Genomic DNA, 27,759 nt, shown 5'->3' with positions numbered 1-27,759 from the left:
CCGCCTTTACCCGCCGCGGCCGCGCCCCGCCTGCCGCCGCCTCGGCCAATCAGCGAGCTCGGGGCGGCCGCCGGTCGGGAATCTTCCAGGGGTTTCGCTCGCGCCCCGCCCTCCTGCTCCCCGGGACCCGTTAGAGACCGGGGCGCCCGCCCTCCGCGGAGGGAACTTTCCAGACGCTTCTGGGAGTCCCTGGAGCGGCCCGGAGCCCCGGGGCGGGGGAGCCGCGGCGGGAGGCGGCTGTGGGCTCGGCCTGCGCGGCGGCGGTGCCCGGGCCCCTTAGTGTTAATCGGGAACTGCAGGGCGGGTGAGGCTGCGGCCCTGACACTGGTTCCGCGGTTTAAGGTGGGACTGAGGGCTCCGTGGGTGCGCGGACTCCCAGAGCGCAGAGGGTGCCCGGCTTTCCCTCAGTTGACGGCGCTCGGCGAGCTGTGGCCGCTCTGAGGGCCCGTGTGTGGGGGCGGCGGGGAAGGGGCGCCTTCGGGTCGCCGTCCCGGGGTCCAGAAGGGGGGCGCTGCCCGAGGGCGCTCTGCCCCTCCCTCCGCACCCGGCCCTTCCCCGCGAAGCGCTCTCCCCATAGTTTAAAGTGGGAACCGTAGAGAACGGTGCAGTGTAATTTCGGACAGTGTTTTTCACTTCATTGTGGACTATCTGGCCAGGGTGTTTGGAGTTGTATAGACCCGCGACCGACCGCATGGACAGTAGGTTTTAGGATGCGGGTTCGGCGCTGCACGAGGACGGGGTGTGCTGAGGTGGGGGAGGGCAGCGCTGCCCAGTCGCTCCTCTCTGATTCTGTCTGGACCCGGAAGTTAGTAGAAAAATAATTTTTCCACAGGATGCTGGAGATTTAAGGCTTTGGGAGCTTCTTGGGTTTTTTCACCCCTCCTTCCCCCAGCATGGGTCCGGTTAGCCCCTCCCCCCTTTCTGCCTGCTCCTCAATTCCTGTTTCACTCTACTTGGTGATTGGTACCATGGGTCTGAACTCAGTAGTCCCAATTCGATCCGCGTGTCCCTGTGGGCCCTAATCTGTGAACCACTTTCAGGATAAGTGTAGCAGAGTGGTGATCTCGAAGGGTGGGGCCGACCACTCCCGGCTTCCTAACAGCGCACATCCACCACGCACACAGCTGTTTGCAGGGGCCAAGGTGAGGGGAACCGGCAGGGTGAGGCTGAAGGGCTGACGCCAACTGCTAGTCTGACTCCTGCAGAGCCTCAGGTTTTTGGCTGCACTGAATTCATCCACTTAGGTTTTTATCCTGCATCCCCGCCCCGCACGGCCCTCCTTCACGTTTCAGCCACAATTACATTGGTCACCGGCTTTGCCCTTTTGTCTTTCATCGTTTATGGGAGGCAAGACTCCTTGTTGGGCCCCGAAGACATGAGGGACATTGAAATAATACCGCTGAGTTCACCCCCTGAGAAACACACCTGTCCCGCACCCGCCTGTCTGTGCACAGTGGGAGGGGGCAGTTTTTGACGCAGCAGTCCTGCTCTCCCCCAGTGGCGTTTGCAAACTCGCACACACACACATTCTCTCTCCCTGTGTGTCTCACGCCCACCATGAGAACACTGCTTCGTGGGACCCATGGTATTCAATTAGTGTTCCATCATTTGCTGATCGAAACCTATGCTGCAAGAAATACCTCTCCTGTGTGTGCACGCACCCTTGAGCAGACAGGCAGTGCTTTGAGGAGGGCGCAGCTCCCGAGGGAATCACCTCCTACAGACGGTGACACCTGAGGAATTTTCCGTTTCTCTGTGCGGACTCTGGCTGCACATTCCCCACACTTTCACTGTCAATGCCAAGTGTTATCACGTGTGAGACCCTTAGTCTGACCCCTCCCTCTGGGAGCAGTCTCACCATCAGCCCCACCACTGGCACTTCTGAATTCTCTGCTGTCTGCTCCACACACCTGCATTTTAGAAGACTTCTCTGCTGGTCTGAAGCAGATGGCACCCAGGGCATCTCCGCTGGCCGCCAGGCAGGCGTGGTGATGAGGCTCTGCCACTGCTGCTGCTGCTGGGTGGCAGAGCACGTCCACTGGGCGTGTCCTCCGGGAACCAGACCGTCGTGCACACACTGTGGCCGCATCTGAGTCCTGTGACCGCCCTAACGTTTGTGTACAGTTTCTCTGCACGGATGGGCCTGGAAAGCCACTCATCTATAGAACATATTCTGTGCCTATTTCTTGACAGGAAGAGGTCATCTAGATTTTGCCTTTTAGACTGAGGGGGTCCCACGGCGGAAGCCCAGTGACAGATTTGGTTGCTATATAGGGTGACTACAAGAACCCCAGGGAGAAATTAATTGGGTAAATTATGGAATTAGATTTCTGTTGGGTGTGATAGTTGGAAGGAATGAGGCTCAGCTCTCCTAAGCTGGAGGGCTATCAGGCACTGCGAAGAAGCATCTTGTGCGGCTGGCACTGGGGTGCAGTGGGTAAAGCTGCTGCCTGCAGGCCGGCATCTCACAAGTGCGCCAGTTTGAATCCTGGCTGTTCCACTTGCCATCCAGCTGTCTGCTATGGCCTGGGAAGGCAGTAGAAGATGACCTAAATCCTTGGGCCCCTGCACTTGCATGGGAGACCTAGAAGTCCTGGCTCCTGGCTGAGGATTGGCACAGCTCTGGCCATTGCAGGCAATTGGGGAGTGAACCAGCGGATGGAAGACACCCCCACCTCTCTGCCGCCCCTCCTCTCTGCATAACTCGGACTTCCAAATAAATAAGTAAATAAATAAATCTCTAAAAAAAGTATCCGTATGGGCACCAGTTGGAGTCCTGACTGCTCCACTTCCAATCCAGATCCCTGCTAATTAAAACAAAGACACAAGAAACAAACGAATAAAGCGGGGTGTGTGTGTGTGGACAGAGTGGAGGGCAAGAACAGTGACTCCACAGAGTGAGCTCGGGGAAGGCAGTCTTCCTCAGCCTGTGGTTAGAGAGTCGTTATTTCCCCCCCCCCCTTTTTTATAGTTCCTCAAACAATAGTTTCCCCCTCCATTCTATTCCTTTTATTTTTTATTTTAAAAAGATTTATTATATTTACTGAAAGAGTTACACAGAGAGAAAAGGAGAGGCAGAGAGAGAGGGAGATCTTCCATCTGCTGGTTCACTCTCCAAATGGCCAAAACAGCTGGAGTTGTGTTGATCCGAAGCCAGGAGCCAGGAGCTTCTTCAGGACCTCCCACGTGGGTACAGGGGCCCAAGGACTTCGGCTGTCTTCTACTGCTTTCCACGCCATAGCAGGGAGTTAGATCGAAGAGGAGCAGCCTGGGCTTGAACCGGTGCCCATATGAGATGCCAGCTTAGCCCACTACACCACAACCCTGGCCCCTGATTCTACTCATTTTAAAAGCTGGTATATTTCTAAGTCTATCCAGAAGAAAGCGAAAGTGTTAAAATATGAAGCCTGCAGGCTGCCTTCTGAACAACTAAATTGCAAAAGCTGCAGTGAGGTGGGAGCCCTGGCCGTACCAGCAGCAAGGACAAGCGTGTGGGAGGCCCGGGTTTGCATCTGCACTCTGCTTCCTTCTGAAGCCATTGTGCTTCTCTTCTTCCCATCAAGAACTTGCACACGAAACACGCCAGTCTCTGTCTGCTTGTCTCAAAGCAGAATTCATGTCTGTTTCCCAGGATGGTGACGTCAGGAATTAAAGGACAGTGCCATATTGCCTGTTCAGAGTATGCTCTAGGAAGTTTGATTCGTCTTTTTTTTTTTTTTTTTTGAGGGTCCACACCTCACATGTGACATCCCAGTCATTTCACTTTTTTCCTTTTTTTTTTTTTTTGACAGGTAGAGTGGACAGTGAGAGAGAGAGACAGAGACAAAGGTCTTCCTTTGCCATTGGTTCACCCTCCAATGGGCGCCGCAGCCAGTGCGCTGCGGCCAGTGCACTGCAGCCAGTGCGCTGCAGCCAGTGCACCGCGCTGATCCGAAGGCAGGAGCCAGGTGCTTCTCCTGGTCTCCCATGGGGTGCAGGACCCAAGCACTTGGGCCATCCTCCACTGCACTCCCGGGCCACAGCAGAGAGCTGGACTGGAAGAGGGGCAACCGGGACAGAATCCGGCGCCCCGACCAGGACTAGAACCTGGTGTGCCGGCGCCACTAGGCAGAGGATTAGCCTGTTGAGCCGGGGCACCGGCCTCTACTTAAAAAAAAAAATATTTTATTTGAAAAGCAAAGTTACAGAGATAGAGAGAGAGGGATATCTGGAAAGAGAGATCTTCCATCCAGTGGTTCACTCCCCAAATCATTGAAATGGCCAGGGCTGGGCCAGGCTGAAGCCAGGAGCCAGAAGCTTCTTCCAGGTCTCCCAGGTGGGTGCAGGGGCCCAGGCACTTGGGCCATCTTCTGATACTTTTCCCAGGTCATCACAGGGAGTTGGATCAGAAGTGGAGCAGCTGGGTCTTGAGTTGGTGCCCATATGGGATGCCAGCATCTCAGATGGTGGTTTAACCGGCTATGCCATGATCTGTGCCTCCCGAAGCCCCGCCGTCATCCTCGTCATTCTTACTGCTGTGAACACAAGGCTGGGACCACCCGAGGACAGTGGCATTACTGTCCGCGGAATCTAAAAAGCTGTCTTTAGGCACAGGCCATTCATTCCAACCTTTGTATTCTCACAGCTGAGCACAGCGGAACAAAGGTGTTCTGCGGCTTGATTTGGAGACCCAGGTGATAGGTAAGTCCAGCACAGTGACTGGACACACACGTCCTTGCGCTGTTTTACTGGCTCACTAACTTGATTGTTTTATTCTCTAAAAGGCGGAAAACATGGACCTGGTTTGTGGCATAGCAGCCTGAATGCTGGCATTCAAGTGAGCGCCTGTTTGGTTCCTGGCTGCTCAGCTTCTGATCCTGCTCCCTGCTAATGCACCTGGGGTAGCGGTGGAGGGTAGTTCAAGGACATGGGCCCTGCCACCCACATGGGAGACCCAGATAGAGCTTCTAACTCCTGGGTTAGGCCTGCCCAGCCCTGGCCATTTAAGTAACATGTGAGCCTGCTGTCACGTTACTGAGAACTACAGCTGTGGCCAGGCGGCATCTTGGGAAAGCACAGACGTGCGTTTGAGTCCCTGTTTCTCACCCTCTCATCTTCTGGGAATGGTGGATGGGGCTTTTCTGGACATGGAGCTCCTGAAAATCCTCCCAGGAGCTTAGCAGAGCAGCGCTATCGATCTCAGTGTCCCCTTGGTGTATGGGAGGGGGGCTCCTTGAGCAGCCCCAGGGAGAGGGCTGAAGCCCATCTCGAAGTTCCTAGAGGAAAAGCTGTGACTCCAGGTGCAATGGCTGCTCAGCTTTCAGACCTTGTTGCCTCCGTTCCTTGTAAAAAATCATTTTCTTTTCCAATCTTCATCCTTTTCAGCTCTTACACTCACAGGCTGCTATGTATAAGCTACCTTCATAGGCAGAGAGGAAGGGGGCGGAGTAAAGGCCAGGCCAGGGGAGCATCCTCAGCACCTAGGGTATGTGCCCGCCACGGTCTCCCCCTCCCCCTTCCAGCTTCTCCTAGCCCAGCCCCCACCTCCCTACAGAACAGGCTGGCAGTCAGAATCGGGAGAAACCAGGCACAGCCCCGGGCCTTGGCAAGGCTGGGACGTGGTTCACAGAACCTTCTGGATGCTAAATGTTGAGTCCTGACTCAGCCTGATATCCCAGGGCAGGGGTGGGGTTGGGGTTGGGGTGGAGTGCCTGGGGGTGGAGTTGGGGTTGGGGTGGGGTGCCTGGGGTGGAGTCCTTGTTTGTTGAGGAGTGTTCTAATTATAACCACAGGACTGTCCCTCCTGCCTGACCAGAGGATTCCTGGCACCACCAACAGTGGGGCAAAGCAGGCCAGGCCCAAGCGACTGGGACACAGGGCGCCGGGCCGGGAGGCAGGGCGCCGCGGAGCTGGGACCTGGAGCCCGTGCCTTCTGCAGGCCGCCGCCTCCCCGCCCCCTCCAGGCCCTGGGCCCCCTGTGGACCTGTGGCAGGGAGCAGCTCTGCATCCCCGGGCTGCCCAGAAGCCGCCTGTGCACCTGCCCCCTGCTCCCCCCCGGTGCCCTCTCCCTGGCGGACACGGGTTGGAGGGCCGCGTGGGGCGAGGATTCCGCCCCTGCCCCCACTGCGCCCTGCTTCAGGAAGCGTCCGTTTGGGTAGCGGTGCTAGGAGAAGGCGAGGGGCCGAGCTGCACGGGATCCCCCAGGGACACCCCGGGGGCACGCCGGGGACAGGCGCAGAGACCACCTGGAGGGGTGACCCCAATCCCGGCTCCTCACTGACCCAGCCCCAGCTTGTCTTTGAGCCCCAGCCCTGCTGCTTGCCACTTCTCTCACTTTTAAGAAAGTGAATGTCCTATTGTTCCGGTATGGTTTTCTCCATCCTTCTGAGGGTGACCAGCAAGGTCTTAGAAGTATATTCGTTTTTAACAGAGCAATATGCTGGGCCCTATACTACTGATTTACTACCATAGCCACCTGCCTTCTGTGGGCTGACATGGGAAGAACCAGGTGATTGGAATCCTGAAGGTAGCTTATTTTTAAAGATTTCTTTATTTGAAAGGCAGAGTCGTGAGAGAGAGAGAGAGAGAGAGAGAGAGAGAGAGAGAGAGAGAACAGGAGATACAGAGTTCTTCCATCTACTCGTTCATTCCCACAGTGCCTTGGATGGCCAGGGTGGGCCAGACCTAAGACAGGACCCAGGGACTCCATCCAGCTCTCCCACTTGGGTGGCAGGGACTCAAGCACCTGGGCCATCGTTTGTTGCTTCCCAGGTGGATTAGAAGGTGGCTGGATCAGACAGAGCCCCAGGAATCAAACAGGCCCTGAGGGGGCGAGGGTGAGGGGGCAGCCATGTCTGTCACCCATTGGTCCTCGGGGTGGACTCCGCTGATCTGGCAGGCTAAGCGGGTGTCCCTCCTTCCCTCACCACTCCATGTGCGTCCCTCCACTCAGTCCAAGAGGGTGACCCCCCGAAGCGGAAGACGACCCTGTGGTCAAGGGTGGGTGAGTGGCTGGGCTACCCTGCTAGTCCTGCCCTGAGTGGTGGGATGTAGGAGAGTGGCGTGGCCTGCTGTGCCACAATGCCCACCCCAGACAATTGATTGAAAATTCTCTCCACGCCTATCGTGTTGCTCCTGATGCCCCTCTGCTTCCTCAGATTCCCTCTGCTGCCCCAACGTCACTGCCTCCATGACGGCTCCTAATGATCTTGGCTCCTTGCTGGTGGCTTTGGCCTGGCCCAGCCCCAGCCATTGTGGTCTATGTGGGACTGAGCCAGCAGATGGAACCTCTCTCTTTCTGTCTCTCTGTAACTCAGCCTTTCAAACAAATAAGTCTTTTTTAAAACAACAGTAAAACAAGTACTAGTGTCAATATTACAGCACTTTTTATTTTTTAAAAGATTTATTTATTTGAAAGGCATAGGAGAGAGAGAGAGAGAGAGAGAGAGAGAGAGGTCTTTCATCCACTGGCTCAGACCTTAAATGGCTGCAACAGCTGGAGCTGGGCCACTTCCTCCACGTCTCCCACACTGGTGCAGGGGCCCAAGGACTTGGGCCTTCACCCACTGCTTTCCCAGATCATAGCAGAGAGCTGGATTGGAAGTGGAGCAGCGAGAACTGGAACCAGCACCCATATGGGATGCTGGCACTGCAGCGGCAGCTTTACCGCCTATAGCACAGCGCTGGCCCCAGCACTTTAATTGTTGATTCGTAACCCAATGCCCAATCAACTTTCACTGAATGTTGAAGAAAATACAGAATTTTGGGAATGGCACATACAGGTAAACTCTGCTTTGGAATCAGGATATGGAAAAGCTAGGGCACAAAACTTCTCAAAGACAAAGAAGTAGGGGTGGGCCTTATGGCCCAGTGGGCTAAACCAAGGGGACTAAGTGCTTAGCACATCTGCATCCATATTGGAGTCCCAGTTCTAGTCCTTGCTACTCCAGGTCCCAGCCAGCTCCCTGCTAGTAATGCCTGGGATGCAGCAGATGATTGGCCAGGTGCCAGAGCACCTGCCATCCATGTGAGACCCGGATGGAGTTCTTGGCTCCTGGCTTCTGCCTGGCCCTGGCTGAACTGTTGCATCTGCTTGGGTAGTGAGCCACCTACTGAAGATCTTTCTCCCTCTCCCTGAAACTCTGTCTTTTGAATAAATCAATCTATTAGTTTTAAATTTTTAAAGATTTATTTATTTATTTGAAAGGCAGAGTGACACACACACAGAGGGAGAGTGAGAGAGTGACAGAGAGAGAATGATCTTCCATCCTCTGGTTCACTCCCCAAATGGCCATAAACAGCCAGAACTGGGCCAGGCAGAAACCAGGAGCCAGGAGCTTCTTTGGGGTCTCCCACGTGCATGCAGGGGCCCAAGCACTTGGACCATGCCCCACTGCTTTCCCAGGTGCATTAGCAGGGAGCTGGATTGGAGTGGAGCAGCCAGGACTTGAACTGGTACCATAGGTGACAGCTTTACCAACATGCCACAGCACTAGCCCCAATAAATCTGTGGGCTTCTGTTGTGGTTTAGTAGGTTAATCCACCACCTGCATCGCCAGCATCCTATAGGCCCTCAGATGGAGACCTGGATGAAGCTTCTGGCTCCTGCCTTTGGCCAGGTCCAGCCCTGGCTGTTGTGGCCTTCTGGCTGTGAACCAGCAGATGGATGATCTCTCTGTCTCTCCTCTCTGTCTGTAACTCTGCCTTTCAAACAAAGTTTTTTAAAAGAAGTGTTCCCGGCCGGCGCTGCAGTTCACTAGGCTAATCCTCCGCCTGTGGCGCCAGCACCCCGGGTTCTAGTCCCGGTCGGGGCACCGGATTCTGTCCCGGTTGCCCTTCTTCCAGGCCAGCTCTCTGCTGTGGCCCGGGAGTGCAGTGGAGGATGGCCCAAGTGCTTGGGCCCTGCACCCACATGGGAGACCAGGAGAAGCACCTGGCTTCTGGTTTCAGATCAGTGCGGTGCGCCGGCCACAGCACACCAGCCGGGGCGGCTATTGGAGGGTGAACCAATGGCAAAGGAAGACCTTTCTCTCTCTCTCTCTCTCTCTCTCTCTCTCTCACTGTCCACTCTGCCTGTTAAAAAAAAATAAAGATTTATTTATTTATTTGATAGAGTTACAGAGAGAGAAGGAGAGGCAGAGAGAGAGAGAGAGAGAGAGAGAGAGAGAGAGAGGCCTTCCATCTGCTAGTTCACTCCCTAATTGGCCACAACGACAGGAGCTGTGCTGATTCAAAGCAAGGAGCCAGGAGCTCCTTACAGGTCTCCCATGTGGGTGCAGGGGCCCCATAGCAGAGAGCTGGATCAGAAGTGGAGCAGCTGGGTCTTGAGCTACGAGCATATGGGATGCTGGCACTGCAGGCGGTGGCTTTACCCACTATGCCACAGCGCCGGCCCCAAGATTATCTTAATAAAACACTAACTTTGTGTCTCCTTGTTAAGAGTTCGCACATGAGGCCAGCAGTGTGGTGCAGCAGGTTAATCCTCCACCTGTGGCGCTGGCACCCCTTAGGGGCACCGGTTCTAGTCCCGGCTGCTCCACTTCCAATCCAGCGCTCTACTGTGACCTGGGAAGGCAGAAGGTGGCCCAAGTCCTTGGGCCCCTGCACTCTCGAGGAAGACCTGGAGGAAGATCCTGGCTCCTTGCTTTGGATCAGCCCAGCTCCAGACGTTGTGGCCATTTGGGTAGTGAACCAACGAATGCAGAACTTTCTCTGTCTCTCCCTCTCACTGTTTGTAATTCAACCTCTCAAATAAATACATAAAATCTTTAAAAAATGCACAAAATCATCGCATTGATTTGGAACAATTTAACAATGTCAGCGCATAAAAGAGCTTACAGCAAACCCTCATTATTTTGAAAGAGGATCAGATTTTAATCTTACATCAGTGTACCTTTATACTAATGTTAAGTTTTTGAAAACCCCGCTAATAGTATTTAAAAACTTATAGTCAATATAATTTTTAAAGATTTATTTTATTTATTTGAAAGACAGAGTTACAGAGAGAGGTAGAGATAGAGAGAGAGAGGTCTTCCATCTGCTCATTCACTCCCCAGTTGGCCGCAATGGCCAGAGCTGGGCTTATCCAAAGCCAGGAGCCAGGAGCTTCTTCCGGGTCTCCCACGTGGGTGCAGGGGCCCAAGGACTTGGGCCATCTTCTACTGCTTTCCCAGGCCATAGCAGAGAGCTAGATGGGAAGAGGAGCAGCTGGGACTAGAACCGGCGCCCTTATGGGATGCCGACGCTTCAGGCCAGGGCTTTAGCCTGCTGCACCACAGCGCTGGCCCCTATAGTCAATATTACTACACGTACTCCTTCAGATTTATTTTTCTCAAACCTTTTGTGACTTATTCAAACCTTGGCAACTTCCTTAAGCCTTTAGTTGTTTTTAAGTAGTCTTGAATTATTTGTCATACATGGACAATTTATAAAAACATGTTGGTTGGGGCCGGCACAGTGGTGTAGCAAGTAAAACAGCCACCTGCAGCGCCGGCATCCCATATGGGCACCGGTTCAAGTCCCAGCTGCTCCACTTCTGATCCAGCTCTCTGCTGTGGCCTGGGAAGGCAGTGAAAGATGGCCCGTGTGCTTGGGCCCCTGCACCATGTGGGAGACCTGGAAGAAGCTCCTGGCTCCTGGCTCCTGACTTCAGATGGGCACAGCTGTTGCGGCCAACTTGGGAGTGAACCAGCGGATGGAAAACCTCTCTCTCTTTGTCTCTCTCTGCATCTGCGTTTCTGTAACTCTGCCTTTCAAATAAATAATCTTTTGAAAACACATGCTTGCTAATAAATCCCAGTAGTCCTTTTCCCATAGAATTTAAGTTGCTATAACTTAAGTGTGCATTCAGAGACATTTATCAACGTGCCTGGGACAGTGCAAGCGGCATTATCTCTGTTACCTTTACCCATTTTATACTTGGCCATTATACATAGATGACTTAGGAGACTGACATATTAGACAGAGCTCTCACTTTCAATCATTTTCCTGTCAAAGAAAACTCTATAGGCTAGCTCTTTGTACTTAACACATAGAACACAATAAACATTAGAGCGTTACCTGAATTTTTACTATTTTACAAAATATTTTTATGTTTTTTAATGATTTATTTATTTATTTGAAAGGCAGAGTTACAGAGAGGCAGAGGTAGAGAGAGATGTTCCATCTGCTGGATCACTTCCCAGATGGCCATAAAGGCCAGAGCTGGGCCGATCTGAAGTCAGGAGCCAGGAGCCAGGAGCTTCCTTTGGGTCTCCCAGGTAGGTGCAGGGACCCAAGTACCTGGGCCATCTTCCACTGCCTTCTCAGGCCAAGCAGAGAGCTGGGTAGGAAATGGAACAGCCGGGACTCGAACCAGCGACCATACAGGATGCTGGCACTACAGGCAGCGGCCTCACCTGCATTGCCACAGCACCGGCCCCAGATCAATGCTGTTTTTGAACCTCTCTGCATTAGCTCACTTTGGTGTCACAGAATAGGCTTGTATACACAGAATTTCCCCACCTTCCCACCTTGTTTTCTTAATAAAACAACTTTAAGCTGGGAAACAGTGACATAAACCAGAGCTCCGTAAGTGACCAATTTCATTTGACCTCAGGGAGGACGGTAGCCAGGCAGTGTCACAGTAAAGCACTAACGTTTTCTTTCATAGGTTTAAAACGAAGGTTGTTTTTAAATTTTGCATAATGCATCATACAGGATATAAAAATGGGTCTCTGCTCACCCCCCTCATTCTGGCCAGACCTGTTTAAACAAATTACAAAACAAGATGGCAAGGTCCAAAGCAAGTTTTTTCAGGCAGTGAGTTATTTATTTATTTACTTACTTACTTAATTACTTACTTACTTAGATCAAAGGGAGAAGTCCCTTTGACCCCAAAATGTAACCAAATTATCATGAAGCATATGACCCTGGCTTCATCAGGCGTGAGATTGTTATAAACCAGCCACAGAGGCTGCAGCTGAGGTGCAGGGGAGAGTGGACCTTTTAGGTCCTTCTACAAGCACAAGAAGTCAGCTCTACAACCTGATAATGGATTTCTTAAAAAAAAAAGATTTATTTATTTGAAAGGCAGAGTTACAGAGAGGCAGAGGCAGGGCGAGAGAGAACTTCCATCTGCTGTTTCACTCCCCAGTTTGCCCCAACAGCAGGAGATGGACTAATCCAAACCCAGGAGCCAGGAGCTTCTTCCAGGGCTCCTACACAGGTGCAGGGGTCCAAGGGCCATCATCGACTGCTTTCCCAGGCCAGGGCAGAGAGCTCTATAGGAAGTGGAGTACCCAGGTGGACTCGTGCCCATATGTGAGGCTGGCACTGCAGGCAGCGGCTTTACCCGCTACTAGGCCAGAGGACCTGCTCTGTGATAGTGGATTTCTAAGCTAAACTTTGGGGAATGATCAGAGATGACAACATATCACCACAGAAAGTAGAGACTGAGGCAGGGTGAAATGTCTAGATTCCTTAGGAGGCCAGCTCTCTCCACCCTCCAGTTTGCAACCAGGCTAGTTAGTGCAACAGAAAAGATAAGACATTTCTTCTTTAGGTTCTGGGGGTCAAAAGAGTCCCGATAGTTAGAATACACCACAAAGAGTGCCAGCTGGAGATGACTTGTTTCCCATCTGTAACGAGAGGATAAAAACAAAGGTATTGGGGCCAGCATTGTGGCATAGTGGTTAGGCCACCTGTGACACCAGTGTCCCATATGGGTGCTGATTCAAGTCCCAGCAGCTCCACTTCCGATCCAGGGCCCTGCTAATGGCCTGGGAGAGCAGTGGAGGATGACCAACTACCTAGGCCGCTGCCACCACTCAGGGAGACCCAAAAGAAGCTCCTGGCTCCTGGTTTCGGCCTGGACCAGTACTGGCTGTTGCCAGTACTGTGCCAGTACTGGGAAGTAAGGCAGCAGATGGAAGATCTCTCTCTGTCTCTCCTGCTCTCTGTAACTCTGACTTTCAAAATAAATCACTCTTCTTGTATGGTGTCCCAAAGCTTTTACTTGTCCTTAGTTTGAAACATCTCTCAAAACTCCAACCTGTGGGACCAGATGAGCCCTGAACACCATAGTGAGGGAGGGGGCTACAGGAGCTAATACGCATGCTCAGACCCTCCTTGCCTGTGGTCTGGGGATTCCAACACCAGGTCTGAGGGACTGGGAGCAGCACCAGGTGCCCTGCCGGCATCACCCTCCTGGCTTCAGCGAATAGGAACAGCTGTCTTGTGACCCCCAGCTTTGAGCCATGTGCTATATGCCTGAATTTGGAAGTGAGCTTTCTTGAAGAGTCTCAACTAATAGCCTCAGGGCCGAAGTTTGGATGGAGGGCACTGGACCTTGCTACTAGACTAAAATAAGCAGAAGAGGGTGTAAAAGATCGTGGTAGGATTGTAATTTTTCCTAATGAGGGCCATTTTAGTCACTTTTAACTGGTTGACAGGGGCCTGGTATATTTGAAGAAAAATGACCATGGGGGCAGCACTGTGGTGTAGCGGGTAAAGCCGCCACCTGGAGTGCTGGCATCTCATGTAGGCACCATTTGGAGTCCTGGCTACTCCATTTCTGATCCAACTCTCTGATGTGGCCTGGGTAAGTAGAAGATGGCCCAAGTCCTTGGCCCCTGCACCCATGAGGAAGACCCAGATGGAGCTCCTGGATCCTGGCTTCGGATTGGCCATTGCCATCCCATATGGGTGCTCATTCAAATCCTAGCTGCTTCACTTCTGATCCAGCAGCAGAAGATGGCCCAGCAGATGGACCACTGCACTCAAGTGGGAGAACTGGAGGAAGCTCCTGGCTCCTGGCTTCAGATTGGCCCAGCTCTGGCCATTGTGGACATTTGGGAAGTGAACCAGCAGATGAAGGTCTCTCTCTCTCTAATTCTACCCTTCAAATAAATAAATAAATAAATAAATCTTTAAAAAATTATTAAGATCCAGCTCTGGCCATTGCAGCCATTTGGGGAATGAAGCAGTGGATGGAAGACCCCTTCCCTCTGCCTCTGCCTTTCAAATAAATAATTAAAATCTTAATAAAAAAAAAAAGAAGAAAAAAGCAACTATGAAGGAGAGTGAGGTTTCCAAAATGCAGAGGCAGAAGCAGGCGCTTCCTCACCCTTCTGATAATGATCGGAGTCACCAGGGATGTGACAGGAACTTGGAGCCAGTCGGTTCTTTGTCTCATGGCGATATAGACTTACACGAGGGACAGTAAGAGAGCAGAGTGAGCAAAGTGAAAGTTTTGTTGAGAGGTAGAGACTCCTGCTTGCCAGGAGGGGTCCCAAGGGAGGGATCCATCCAGGTCTAGTGTTGGGAGCTTCCATAAGGCGTGCATGTCAATCGATCAATTCTGCTAGAGTTTTGCTCTTCAGGGGTCCGTTTCGTTTTCCTATGACTGCTGTATAGCAGTCGAGGGTCCTGACCAGATAACAAATGCTATCGTGTCAACCCTTTTGAGCTGTGACAGCTGAGAGACTTTGCCGACCTGACCAGGGGAGGCAGGTGGTGCCTGTCTGCTCAGTGGCTGAGCACTGAGACCTCAGCTCTGTGCTGGGTTCTGGTGTGACACCGAGCCTAGGTCCTCACACGGTGACCTGTGGCTGCGACCCATTGCGCTCCCTATCAATCTTCTCATTTTCTTGGGGCAACGACTTTTGTCCAGTCAGCGAAGGCAGGTTTCCTACAAACACCTGGTTCCAGAGTCCCCCAGGAGTGTTTGCTCACGGCCTGCTAACCTTGCCGTTTCTCACAGTGAGAATTAACAAAGTCAGACCTAAAAGGCCCAAGAAAGTGCCTGCCCCATTGGAGCAGTCAACTTTCAAAAAAATTTTTTTATTGTTTTATTTATTTGAAAGGCGGAGTAACAAAGAGAGAGGGAGAGAGAGCGAGATTTTCCAGCCCTTGGTTCAGTCCCAAATGGCCACAATGGCTAGGGCCAGGCCAGGCCTAAGCAGGAGCCAGGAGCTGCATCCCAGCCTCCCACATGGGTCAGAGGCCCAAGCATGTGGGCCACCCTCTGCTACTTTCCCAGGCATAGCAGCAGGGAACTGGACTGGGGGTGGAGCAGCCCTGACTGGAACCAGTGCCCTGTGGAATGCCAGCATCACAGGCAGCAGTTTTACCTGCTAAGCCACAGTGCCAGCACCCTCTACTTTGTTAATTTTTTTATTTTTATCAGGGAAACAGATTTCACATGTTTTATATATACAGATTTAGAGGAATAGTGATACTTCTACGCAACCCTCCCTCCCACCCACACTCCCACCATTCATCCTCCTGTGTATTTTTTAAAGATTTTATTTATTTATTTGAGAGGTAGAGTTACAGACAGTGAGAGGGAGAGACAGAGAGAAAGGTCTTCCCTCCGTGGGTTCACTCCCCAGACAGCCGCAACGGCCAGAGCTGTACCGATCTGAAACCAGGAGCCAGGTGCTTCTCCCTGGTCTCCCACGTGGGTGCAGGGACCCAAGCACTTGGGCCATCTTCTCCTGCTTTCCCAGGCCACAGCAGAGCGCTGCATTGGAAGAGGGGCAGTAGGGACTAGAACCGGCTCCCAGATGGGATCACTGCCCCACAGGCGGAGGATTAACATACTGCACCGCGGAGCCAGCATCCATCCTCCTTTCTTACTTTTTTTGTTTATTGTGTGTAATGACATATTTTCAGTTTATTTTATAATTATAAGCTTAGCACCCCACTAAATAAGGAATCCAACAAATAGTAAGAAGGAGAAAACCTCTTTTCCTCAACACTATATCAAGGGCTAGAAACAATAATTGTTTCTTTTTTTCAATTTTATTTACATTATACAAGTTTCTTGTATTTCATATATATAGATTTAGGAACATGGTGATAGTTCTCTCCCTCCTGCCTACACTCCAACCCATCTTCCTCCTCCCTCTCTCATTCTCTTAATATTTTAAAGAATTATTTACTCATTAATTTAAAGGCAGAGTTACAGAAAGGCAGAGGCAGGGAGGGAGAAAGAGAGAGGGAGGTCTTCAATCAGTTGGTCACTCCCCAAAATGCCACAATGGCCAGAGCTCTACTGCTCTGAAGCCAGGAGCTTGGAGCTGCTTCTGGGTGCTCACATGAGTGCAGGAACCCAAGCACTTGGGCCATCTTCTACTGTTTTCCCAGACCCTAGCAGAGAGCTGGATTGGAAATGGCTGCACTGGCCAGGGCTGGGCCAGGCCAAGCTCAGGAGCCAAGAGGTTCCCCTGGGTCTCCTACCTGGGAGCAGAGGCCAAGCATTTTCCACTGCTTTCCCTGGTGCATTAGCACCATTTAGCTGGCTTGGGAGTGGAGCAACCAAGATTCAAACCTGTGCCCACATGACATGCTGACAAGCAGCGGCTTAACCCAGTACACCACAGGGCCAGCCCTAGGCATCATATTCTGAAATGATCTTTTCCCAAGGGGGTCCCTGTGATACTGAAGTGGTAGGTGACAGACGCTAGGAATGTGGCATTTCTACTTTCATATCATCAGAATTAGCTTCAGGCCAAGGCATCATGCCGACCCATTTTAGAAGTGGAGAGCAGGTGTCAGAGCAGCTAAGGGACTTCCGTATCACTGGGCACGCCAGGGCTCCAGCACCATCCCCTCACTGTCCGTTTTGGACTCTCCTACTTGATGTGTAGTCAGAAGAATCATCAGGGCGCTGAATGAAGCAGGCACAGTTACAGGAAAGAGCAGCGTGAATCTCCCACTCAGCCACCTCTTGTTCTTTATTTTCTAACTTAATTTTATTAAGGCTTCTTAATATGGAGAACAGGGATTTTAATGGGAAAATAACTTGTTACCCTTGCACGCCAGAATGGGGAGAACGCCTGTTGTTCTTCCCACTTCTCAGGAACACCCCTCCCACTGACCTAGGTAGGGGGTGTCTTTACAAGGCTTTACCTGCACACCCTCCGTGAGCTACCCAGCCGGCCTCACTCACTCAGCACAGCGGTCTATGGTGGCCACGCCCCCATCCCAAAACCCACACCCAATCATTCACCCAAGGACTCAGTTGTATCGAAAGGATCACAGTGCAGCGTAACCTTCCTTGCCCAGCCCCAGGTCCTGAATGAGTGAGGCAGGAGGCCTTCAGTTCCACACACCGTGAGCTAACTGCTCACCACCTTCTGACCACATAAAATAGAGAAACCAGCAAGACACCATTCAGATTTATGGAGGTTTATTTTCCTTGAAGTAACAAATAAAATTGGCTTCATTAGTACAAATGTGCAAAAAATATGACTATACACCGTCGCTACATTTAAAACTGGAAGCAGTAAGTTCAGCAGCAGTGAAAACTCTAGTCCCCGATGCAAAGAACACATGGAGCTCAGAGCTGAGGCACAGCAGCATACAAGGGAAGGGAAAGTCCGGGGTCGCAGCCACCTCTCAAAATAAACGTGGGGTGTCCCACCAAGGGCCCCTAATCGACCTCCTCGATGGTGGGCCCGGACCCAGGGCCGCCCCCGCCGCCTGCAGCCCCGAAGCCCCCGCCGGCCCCGGGGCCGCCCGCACCCTGGTAGAGCCCGCTGATGACCGGGTTGCACACCTGCTCCAGCTCCTTCCGCTTGTGCTCGAACTCGTCCTTGTCGGCCAGGGTGTTGGCGTCCAGCCAGGAGAGGACCTCCTGGCACTTGTCCAGCACGCGCCGCTTGTCCGCCTCGCTGATCTTGCCCTTGAGCCCGTCGTCCTCCACGGCGCTCTTCATGTGGAAGGCGTAGGACTCGAGCGCGTTCTTGGCCGCCACGCGCTCGCGCTGCACCTCGTCCTCGGCCTTGTACTTCTCGGCCTCCTGCACCATGCGCTCGATCTGCTCCTTGCTCAGGCGGCCCTTGTCGTTGGTGATGGTGATCTTGTTGGCCTTGCCCGTGCTCTTGTCGGTGGCCGTGACGTGCAGGATGCCGTTGGCGTCGATGTCGAAGGTGACCTCGATCTGCGGCACGCCGCGCGGCGCCGGCGGGATGCCGCTGAGCTCGAAGCGCCCCAGCAGGTTGTTGTCGCGCGTCATGGCCCGCTCGCCCTCGTACACCTGGATCAGCACGCCGGGCTGGTTGTCCGAGTACGTGGTGAACACCTGCGTCTGCTTGGTGGGGATGGTGGAGTTGCGCTTGATCAGCGGCGTCATCACGCCGCCCGCCGTCTCCAGCCCCAGCGACAGCGGCGCCACGTCCAGCAGCAGCAGGTCCTGCACCTTCTCCGACTGGTCGCCCATCAGGATGGCCGCCTGCACCGCCGCCCCGTAGGCCACCGCCTCGTCCGGGTTGATGCTCTTGTTGAGGTCGCGCCCGTGGAAGAAGTCCTGCAGCAGCTTCTGCACCTTGGGGATGCGCGTGGAGCCGCCCACCAGCACCACGTCGTGGATCTGCGCCTTGTCCAGCTTGGCGTCGCGCAGCGCCTTCTCCACGGGCTCCAGCGTGCCGCGGAACAGGTCCGAGCACAGCTCCTCGAACCGCGCCCTGGTGATGGACGTGTAGAAGTCGATGCCCTCGAACAGCGAGTCGATCTCCAGGTTGGCCTGCGTGCTGGACGACAGGGTCCTCTTGGCGCGCTCGCACGCCGTGCGCAGCCGCCGCACCGCGCGCTTGTTGCCGCTCAGGTCCTTCTTGTGCTTCCGCTTGAACTCCTCCACGAAGTGGCCCACCAGCCGGTTGTCGAAGTCCTCGCCGCCCAGGTGCGTGTCGCCCGCCGTGGCCTTCACCTCGAAGATGCCGTCGTCGATCGTCAGCACCGACACGTCGAACGTGCCCCCGCCCAGGTCGAAGATGAGCACGTGGCGCTCGCCCTTGCCGCTGCGGTCCAGCCCGTAGGCGATGGCGGCCGCCGTGGGCTCGTTGATGATGCGCAGCACGTTCAGCCCCGCGATCACCCCCGCGTCCTTCGTGGCCTGCCGCTGCGAGTCGTTGAAGTAGGCCGGCACCGTGATCACCGCGTTGCTCACCGGCTGGCCCAGGTACGCCTCGGCGATCTCCTTCATCTTGCTCAGCACCATGGACGAGATCTCCTCCGGGTAGAACGCCTTGCTCTCGCCCTTGTAGCTCACCTGCACCTTGGGCTTGTCGCCCTCGCTCACCACCTGGAACGGCCAGTGCTTCATGTCGGCCTGCACCACCGGGTCGCCGAACTTGCGGCCGATCAGCCGCTTCGCGTCGAACACCGTGTTCTGCGGGTTCAGCGCCACCTGGTTCTTGGCCGCGTCGCCGATCAGCCGCTCCGTGTCGGTGAAGGCCACGTAGCTGGGCGTCGTGCGGTTGCCCTGGTCGTTGGCGATGATCTCCACCTTGCCGTGCTGGAACACGCCCACGCACGAGTACGTCGTGCCCAGGTCGATGCCGATCGCCGTGCCTTTGGCCATGGCGCTGCTGCCGCGCGCTCTCGGCCGCGCACCGAGCCGGGGGTCTGGGGCCGGCGGGCGAGGAAGGCGGCTGCGAGCCGGCTGCTTGCCGGAAGCGGGAGGCGGACGGCGCCGCGCAGAGTGGGCCTCGGAGGCTGTGGGGCCGCGGGCTTCGCGCTGGGGGTGCGGCCGCCGAGCAGGGTCGCGGTCGCCTGCGCTGCAGTCAGCCGCTGTCGGGGGCCGCCCGGGTTCTGCCGTTCGCCCTGGGCGCCCGCAGCCGCCTTTATCCGTCGCGGCCGCGCCCCGCCTGCCGCCGCCTCGGCCAATCAGCGAGCTCGGGGCGGCCGCCGGTCAGGAATCTTCCAGGGGTTTCGCTCGCGCCCCGCCCTCCTGCTCCCCGGGACCCGTTAGAGACCGGGGCGCCCGCCCTCCGCGGAGGGAACTTTCCAGACGCTTCTGGGAGTCCCTGGAGCGGCCCGGAGCCCCGGGGCGGGGGAGCCGCGGCGGGAGGCGGCTGTGGGCTCGGCCTGCGCGGCGGCGGTGCCCGGGCCCCTTAGTGTTAATCGGGAACTGCAGGGCCTGACACTGGTTCCGCGGTTTAAGGTGGGACTGAGGGCTCCGTGGGTGCGCGGACTCCCAGAGCGCAGAGGGTGCCCGGCTTTCCCGCAGGAGACGGCGCTCGGCGAGCTGTGGCCGCTGTGAGGGCCCGTGTGTGGGGGCGGCGGGGAAGGGGCGCCTTCGGGTCACGGTCCCGGGGTCCGGAAGGGGGGCGCTGGCCGAGGGCGCTCTGCCCCTCCCTCCGCACCCGGCCCTCCCCGCGGAGCGCTCTCCTCTTAGTTTCAAGTGGGAACCGGAGAGAACGGTGCAGTGTAATTTCGGACACTTTTTTTCACTTCATTGTGGAATATCCGGGCCGGGAGCTTGGGGTTGAAAAGACCTTCGACTCCGTGGACAGCAGGTGTTAGGATGCGGGGGCAGCTGTGACCGAGGACGTGGAGGCTGAGGTGGGGTGTGAGGGGCAGCGCTGTGTCAGTCGCTCCTATTACCTGGGACTGGACCCGTAGGTTAGCAGAAAAATTTTTTTCCCACAGGATGCTGGCGACTTCAGGCTTTGGGAGCTTGTTGGGTTCTTTCACCCCTCCTCCCCCCAGCAGGGGTCCGGTTAGCCCCTCCCCCCTTTCTGCCTGCTCCTCAATTCCTGCTTCATTTTGACATGGTGATTGGGCCATGGTTCTTAACTCCTAGTCTCAATCCGATCCGGGTGTCCCTGTGGGCCCTAAGCTAAACCATTTTCAGGATAAGTGTAGCAGAGTGTGAGCTTGCAGGGTGGGGTCGACCACTCCCGGCTTCCTAACAGCGCACATCCACCACGCACCACAGCTGTTGGCAGTGGCCAAGGTGAGGGGAACCGGCAGGGTGAGGCTGAAGGGCTGACGCCAACTGCTAGTCTGACTCCTGCAGAGCCTCAGGTTTTTGGCTGCACTGAATTCATCCACTTAGGTTTTTATCCTGCATCCCCGCCCCGCACGGCCCTCCTTCACGTTTCAGCCACAATTACATTGGTCACCGGCTTTGCCCTTTTGTCTTTCATCGTTTATGGGAGGCAAGACTCCTTGTTGGGCCCCGAAGACATGAGGGACATTGAAATAATACCGCTGAGTTCACCCCCTGAGAAACACACCTGTCCCGCACCCGCCTGTCTGTGCACAGTGGGAGGGGGCAGTTTTTGACGCAGCAGTCCTGCTCTCCCCCAGTGGCGTTTGCAAACTCGCACACACACACATTCTCTCTCCCTGTGTGTCTCACGCCCACCATGAGAACACTGCTTCGTGGGACCCATGGTATTCAATTAGTGTTCCATCATTTGCTGATCGAAACCTATGCTGCAAGAAATACCTCTCCTGTGTGTGCACGCACCCTTGAGCAGACAGGCAGTGCTTTGAGGAGGGCGCAGCTCCCGAGGGAATCACCTTCTACAGACGGTGACACCTGAGGAATTTTCCGTTTCTCTGTGCGGACTCTGGCTGCACATTCCCCACACTTTCACTGTCAATGCCAAGTGTTATCACGTGTGAGACCCTTAGTCTGACCCCTCCCTCTGGGAGCAGTCTCACCATCAGCCCCACCACTGGCACTTCTGAATTCTCTGCTGTCTGCTCCACACACCTGCATTTTAGAAGACTTCTCTGCTGGTCTGAAGCAGATGGCACCCAGGGCATCTCCGCTGGCCGCCAGGCAGGCGTGGTGATGAGGCTCTGCCACTGCTGCTGCTGCTGGGTGGCAGAGAACGTCCACTGGGCGTGTCCTCCGGGAACCAGAACGTCGTGCACACACTGTGGCCGCATCTGAGTCCTGTGACCGCCCTAACGTTTGTGTACAGTTTCTCTGCACGGATGGGCCTGGAAAGCCACTCATCTATAGAACATATTCTGTGCCTATTTCTTGACAGGAAGAGGTCATCTAGATTTTGCCTTTTAGACTGAGGGGGTCCCACGGCGGAAGCCCAGTGACAGATTTGGTTGCTATATAGGGTGACTACAAGAACCCCAGGGAGAAATTAATTGGGTAATTTATGGAATTAGATTTCTGTTGGGTGTGATAGTTGGAAGGAATGAGGCTCAGCTCTCCTAAGCTGGAGGGCTATCAGGCACTGCGAAGAAGCATCTTGTGCGGCTGGCACTGGGGTGCAGTGGGTAAAGCTGCTGCCTGCACCGCTGGAATCACAATGGGCTCCGGTTTGATTTCTGGCTGTTCCACTTTCCATACAGCTCCCTGCTAATTAAAAAGAAAGAAACAAAAAAGCAGGTTGACAGAGAGTGGAGGGCAAGAACAGTGACTCCACAGAGTGAGCTCAGGCCTTCCTCAGCCTGGGGTTAGTTGGACTTTATTTCTTCTCCCATTTTTATAGTATCTCAAACAGTACTCTTTTCCCCCTCAATTCTATTCTTTTTATTTTTAAAAGAAGCTTCTTCTTTTTAAAAGGAGCTTCTTCTGGGTCTCCCACGTGGGTGCAGGGGCCCAAGGACTTCAGCTGTCTTCTGCTGCTTTCCCAGGCCAGAGCAAAGAGCAGAATTGGAAGAGGAGCCGCTGGGACTAGAACCGGTGCCCATATGAGATGCCAGCACCATAGGTGCTTAGTCCACTACATCACAACACCGGCCCCCAATTAAATTTATTTTAAAACTGGTAAATTTCTAAGTCTATCCAGAAGAAAGCGAAAGTGTTAAAATATGAAGCCTGCAGGCTGCCTTCTGAACAGCTAAATTGCAAAAGCTGCAGTGAGGTGGGAGCCCTGGCCGTACCAGCAGCAAGGACAAGCCTGTGGGAGGCCCGGGTTTGCATCTGCACTCTGCTTCCTTCTGAAGCCATTGTGCTTCTCTTCTTCCCATCAAGAACTTGCACACGAAACACGCCAGTCTCTGTCTGCTTGTCTCAAAGCAGAATTCATGTCTGTTTCCCAGGATGGTGAGGTCAGGAATTAAAGGACAGTGCCATATTGCCTGTTCAGAGTATGCTCTAGGAAGTTTGCTCTGTCTCTACCCTCCCTTTTTTTTTTTTTTTTTTTGGAGGTGCACATCTCACATGTGACATCCCAGTCATTCCATTTTTTAATAAAAGATTCATTTATTTTATTTGAAAAGCAAAGTTACAGAGATAGATAGAGAGGGATAGATACAAACAGAGATCTTCCATCCAGTGGCTCACTCCCCAAATCACTGAAATGGCCAGGGCTGGGCCAGGTTGAAGCCAGGAGCCAGAAGCTTCTTCCAGGTCTCCCAGATGGGTACAAGGGCCCAGGCACTTGGGCCATCTTCTGATACTTTTCCCAGGTCATCACAGGGAGTTGGATCAGAAGTGGAGCAGCTGGGTCTTGAGTTGGTGCCCATATGGGATGCCAGCATCTCAGATGGTGGTTTAACCGGCTATGCCATGATCTGTGCCTCCCGAAGCCCCGCCGCCATCCTCATCATTCTTACTGCTGTGAACACAAGGCTGGGACCACCCGAGGACGGTGGCATTACTGTCCGCGGAATCTAAAAAGCTGTCTTTAGGCACAGGCCATTCATTCCAACCTTTGTATTCTCACAGCTGAGCACAGCGGAACAAAGGTGTTGGCATTATTTGGTCATCCAGGTTATACGTAATCCAGAACCCGTGACTGGACACTAGTCTTTGCACTGTTTTACTGGCTCACTAACTTGATTGTTTTATTCTCTAAAAGGCGGAAAACATGGGCCTGGTTTGTGGCATAGCAGCCTGAAATGCTGGCATTCATGTGAGCGCCTGTTTGGTTCCAGGCTGCTCAACTTCTGATCCTGCTCCCTGCTAATGCACCTGGGGTAGCGGTGGAGGGTAGTTCAAGGACATGGGCCCTGCCACCCATGTGGGAGACCCAGATAGAGCTTCTAACTCCTGCGATAGACCTGGCCAGCTCTGGCCATTTAAGTGACATGTGAGCATGTTGTCACGTTACTGAGGAGAAGTGCACCTGTGGTCAGGCGGCATCTTGGGAGAGCACTGAGAGCCCTGTGTGTAGACTGCACATTCCATGGCTGTGGGTTTGAGTCCCTGTTTCTCACCCTCTCATCTTCTGGGAATGGTGGATGGGGCTTTTCTGGACATGGAGCTCCTGAAAATCCTCCCAGGAGCTGAGCAGAGCAGCGCTATCGATCTCAGTGTCCCCTTGGTGTATTGGAGGGGGGGACTCCTTGAGCAGCCCCAGGGAGAGGGCTGAAGCCCATCTCGAAGTTCCTAGAGGAAAAGCTGTGACTCCAGGTGCAATGGCTGCTCAGCTTTCAGACCTTGTTGCCTCCGTTCCTTGTAAAAAATCATTTTCTTTACCAATCTTCATCCTTTTTAGCTCTTACACTCACAGGTGCTATGTATAAGCTACCTTCATAGGCAGAGAGGAAGGGGGCGGGAGTAAAGGCCAGCCAGGGGAGCATCCTCAGCACCTAGGGTATGTGCCCCTCCCCACTCCCCCTCCCCTTCCAGCTTCTCCTAGCCCAGCCCCCCCTCCCTACAGAACAGGCTGGCAGTCAGAATCGGGAGAAACCAGGCACAGCCCCGGGCCTTGGCAAGGCTGGGACGTGGTTCACAGAACCTTCTGGATGCCAAATGTTGAGTCCTGACTCAGCCTGATATCCCGGGCAGGGGTGGGGTTGGGGTTGGGGTTGGTGCCTGGGGTGGAGTCCTTGTTTGTTGAGGAGTGTTCTAATTATAACGACAGGACTGTCCCTCCTGTCTGACCAGAGGATTCCTGGCACAGCCAACAATAGGGCAAAGCAGACCAAGCCTGAGCAACTGGGACGCAGGGGGCCAGACTGGGAGGCGGGGCCGCTGCGGAGCTGAGACCTGAAGCCCGTGCCTTCTTGGGCCTATGCCTTCTGCCGCCTCCAGGCCCTTTGCCCTCTAAGGACCTTTGGCAGGGAGCGGACCCGGATCCCCAGTCTGACCCAGGAGCCAATTGTGCACCTGCCCTCTGCTCCCTCCCCCCCCCCCCCGCCCCGTGCCCTCTCCCTGTCGGACAGGGGCGGGTGGGCTGCGTGGGGCGAGGATTCTGCCCCTGCCCCCTCTGCACCCCGTTTCAGGAAGCGTCCGTTTGGGTAGCGGTGCTAGGAGAAGGCGAGGGGCAGAGCTGCACGGGATCCCCCGGGGACACCCAGGGGGCACCCCGGGGACAGGCGCAGAGACCACCTAGAGGGGTGACCCCAATCCCGGCTCCTCACCGCCCCAGCCCCAGCTTGTCTTTGAGCCCCAGCCCTGCTCCTTGCCACTTCTCTCACTTTTAAGAAAGTGAATGTCCTATTGTTCCGGTATGGTTTTCTACATCTTTCTGAGGGTGACCAGCAAGCTCTTAGAAGTATATTCGTTTTTAACAGAGCAATATGCTGGGCCCTATACTACTGATTTACTACCATAGCCACCTGCCTTCTGTGGGCTGACATGGGAAGAACCAGGTGATTGGAATCCCAAAGGTAGCTTATCTATAAACACTTATTAACAGATTATAAACACATTTATTTGAAAGGCAGAGTGGTCAGAGAGAGAGAGGGAGAGAGACAGAGTTCTGTCATCTACTCGTTCATTCCCCCAGTGCACTTGGACGGCCAGGGTGGGCCAGACCTAAGACAGGAGCCAGGGACTCCATCCAGCTCTGCCACTTGGGTGGCAGGGACTCAAGCACCTGGGCCATCGTTTGTTGCTTCCCAGGTGGATTAGAAGGTGGCTGGATCAGACAGAGCCCCAGGAATCAAACAGGCCCTGAGGGGGATGAGGGTGAGGGGGCAGCCATGTCTGTCACCCATTGGTCCTCGGGGTGGACTCCGCTGATCTGGCAGGCTAAGCGGGTGTCCCTCCTTCCCTCACCACTCCATGTGCGTCCCTCCACTCAGTCCAAGAGGGTGACCCCCCGAAGCGGAAGACGACCCTGTGGTCAAGGGTGGGTGAGTGGCTGGGCTACCCTGCTAGTCCTGCACTGAGCGGTGGGATGTAGGCACCCCGAGAGCTGGTGTAGCCTACTGTGCCACAATGCCCACCCCAGACATTTGATTGAAAATTCTCTCCACGCCTATCGTGTTGCTCCTGATGCCCCTCTGCTTCCTCAGATTCCCTCTGCTGCCCCAACGTCACTGCCTCCACAATTGCTCCTAATGATCTTGGCTCCTTGCTGGTGGCTTTGTCCTGGCCCGGTCCCAGCTGTTGTGGTCAATGGGGAAGTGAGCCTGCAGAAGTCTGTGTAACTCAGCCTTTCAAACCAACACATCATTTTTAAAAGGACTGTAAACTAAAGCACTAGTGTCAGCATTACATAAAAGCACTTTTCTTTGTTTTTTTTTTTGTTTTTTTTTTGTTTTTTTTTTTTTTTTGTTTTTAAGAATTTTTATTTAAAAGGCAGAGTTGAAGAGAGAGAGAGAGAGAGAGAGAGAGAGAGAAGTCTTCCATCCACTGGCTTACTCCCCAGTTGGCTGCAACAGCTGAAGCTAGGCCTCTTCTTCAGCGTCTCCCACATGGGTGCCAGGGCCCAAGCATTTGGGCCATCTTCCACTGCTTTCCCAGATCATAGCAGAGGCTGGATCGGAAATGGAGCAGCCAGAACTCAAACCCGCACCCATAGGGAATGCCGGCAATGTAGCGGCGGCCTTACCCCCTACACCCCAGCGCTGGCCCCAGGACTTTATTTTTTGATCCCAACTCAATGCCCTATAAACTTGGATGGAATCTTTAAGAAAATACAGAATTTTTGGAATGGCACATACAGGTACACTCTGCTTTGGAAGTCAGGAAATGGAAATGAAACCTAAGAGATGATTCCTTTCCAGCCCAGGCTAGAGAGGCACGGCTCACACACACCCACACACCGGTTAACCTGTAGCACTGGGGACTCCTGCCGTGGTGTAAATCTCCATGGGATGAAGCCTCTGCTATGGGACCCATTAGACCTACAGCAGCATTTGTAACTCTCATTTGCAGATAACAGAGTGACTTTTTCCTCTTTAAAACTTTTTAAAATTATTTACTTAGTTATTTCTACAGCAGTGAGAGAGAAAGAGAGAGAGAGAGAGAGAGAGAGAGAGAGAGAGAGAGAGAGAGTTCTTCTACCTGCTGGTTCATTCCGGAATGGTCACAACAGCCACGACTGGGCCAACTCAAAGCAGGAGCCAGGAGCTTCATCCAGGTCTCCCACAGGCTGTCAGGGGGCCAAGCACTTCTGCCATCTTGTGCTGCTTTCCCAGGTGCATTAGCAGGTTGCTGGGTCAGAGGTGGAGCAGCTGGAGCTCACAGGGGATGGTGGTGTTCCAGGCAATGGCTTAACCTACTGTGCCACAACACTAGCCCCACACCAATATTTTAAGACCCAAGCCTTGAGGGTTGTGGCAGGCATTCTCCAAGAAGGAAGCTTGGAGGGCATTACTTCCAGGATGTTAGGAGTTGGGACATAAAGCTTCTCAAAGATTGGAAGTAGGGGTGGGCCTTATGGCCCAATGGGCTAAACCAAGGGGACTAAGTGCTTAGCACATCTGCATCCATATTGGAGTCCCGGTTCTAGTCCTTGCTACTCCAGGTCCCAGCCAGCTCCCTGCTAGCAATGCCTGGGATGCAGCAGATGACTGACCCGGTGCCTGAGCACCTGCCATCCATGTGAGACCTGGATGGAGTTCTTGGCTCCTAGCTTCTGCCTGGCCCTGGCTGAACTGTTGCATCTGCTTGGGTGAACCACCTCATGGAAGATCTTTCTCCCTCTCTGTCTCTCTGTCTTTTGCATAAGTAAATCTATTAGTTTTAAAATTTTAAAGTTTATTTATTTATTTATTTGAAAGGCAGAGTGACACACACACAGAGGGAGAGTGAGAGAGTGACAGAGAGAGAGGTCTTCCATCCTCTGGTTCACTCCCCAAATGGCCATCACAGTCAAAACTGGGCCAGGCAGAAACCAGGAGCCAGGAGCTTCTTTG

The 27,759-nt window shown here is 54.0% G+C and overlaps 1 protein-coding gene across 1 annotated transcript; it reads right to left on the bottom strand.

Annotated features, from left to right (window-relative positions):
• Positions 1 to 17,135: 17,135 nt before the first annotated feature.
• LOC138849680 (heat shock 70 kDa protein 1B-like) lies at positions 17,136 to 22,092 on the bottom strand. The gene has a single exon (XM_070074196.1). It carries the CDS (start codon positions 19,322 to 19,324, stop codon positions 17,396 to 17,398), a length of 1,929 nt encoding a protein of 642 aa, XP_069930297.1. The 5' UTR covers positions 19,325 to 22,092; the 3' UTR covers positions 17,136 to 17,395.
• Between the last annotated feature and the right edge of the window lie 5,667 nt (positions 22,093 to 27,759).

Source organism: Oryctolagus cuniculus, chromosome 5 (genome assembly GCF_964237555.1).
Source record: "Oryctolagus cuniculus chromosome 5, mOryCun1.1, whole genome shotgun sequence".
NCBI classification, from domain to species: domain Eukaryota; kingdom Metazoa; phylum Chordata; class Mammalia; order Lagomorpha; family Leporidae; genus Oryctolagus; species Oryctolagus cuniculus.
This window is presented reverse-complemented; position numbering and strand designations above follow the sequence as displayed.

Bases quoted from the DNA above. Each gene is read 5' to 3' on its own strand.
- LOC138849680 (XM_070074196.1), bottom strand. From the start codon at position 19,324: ATGGCCAAAGGCACGGCGATCGGCATCGACCTGGGCACGACGTACTCG.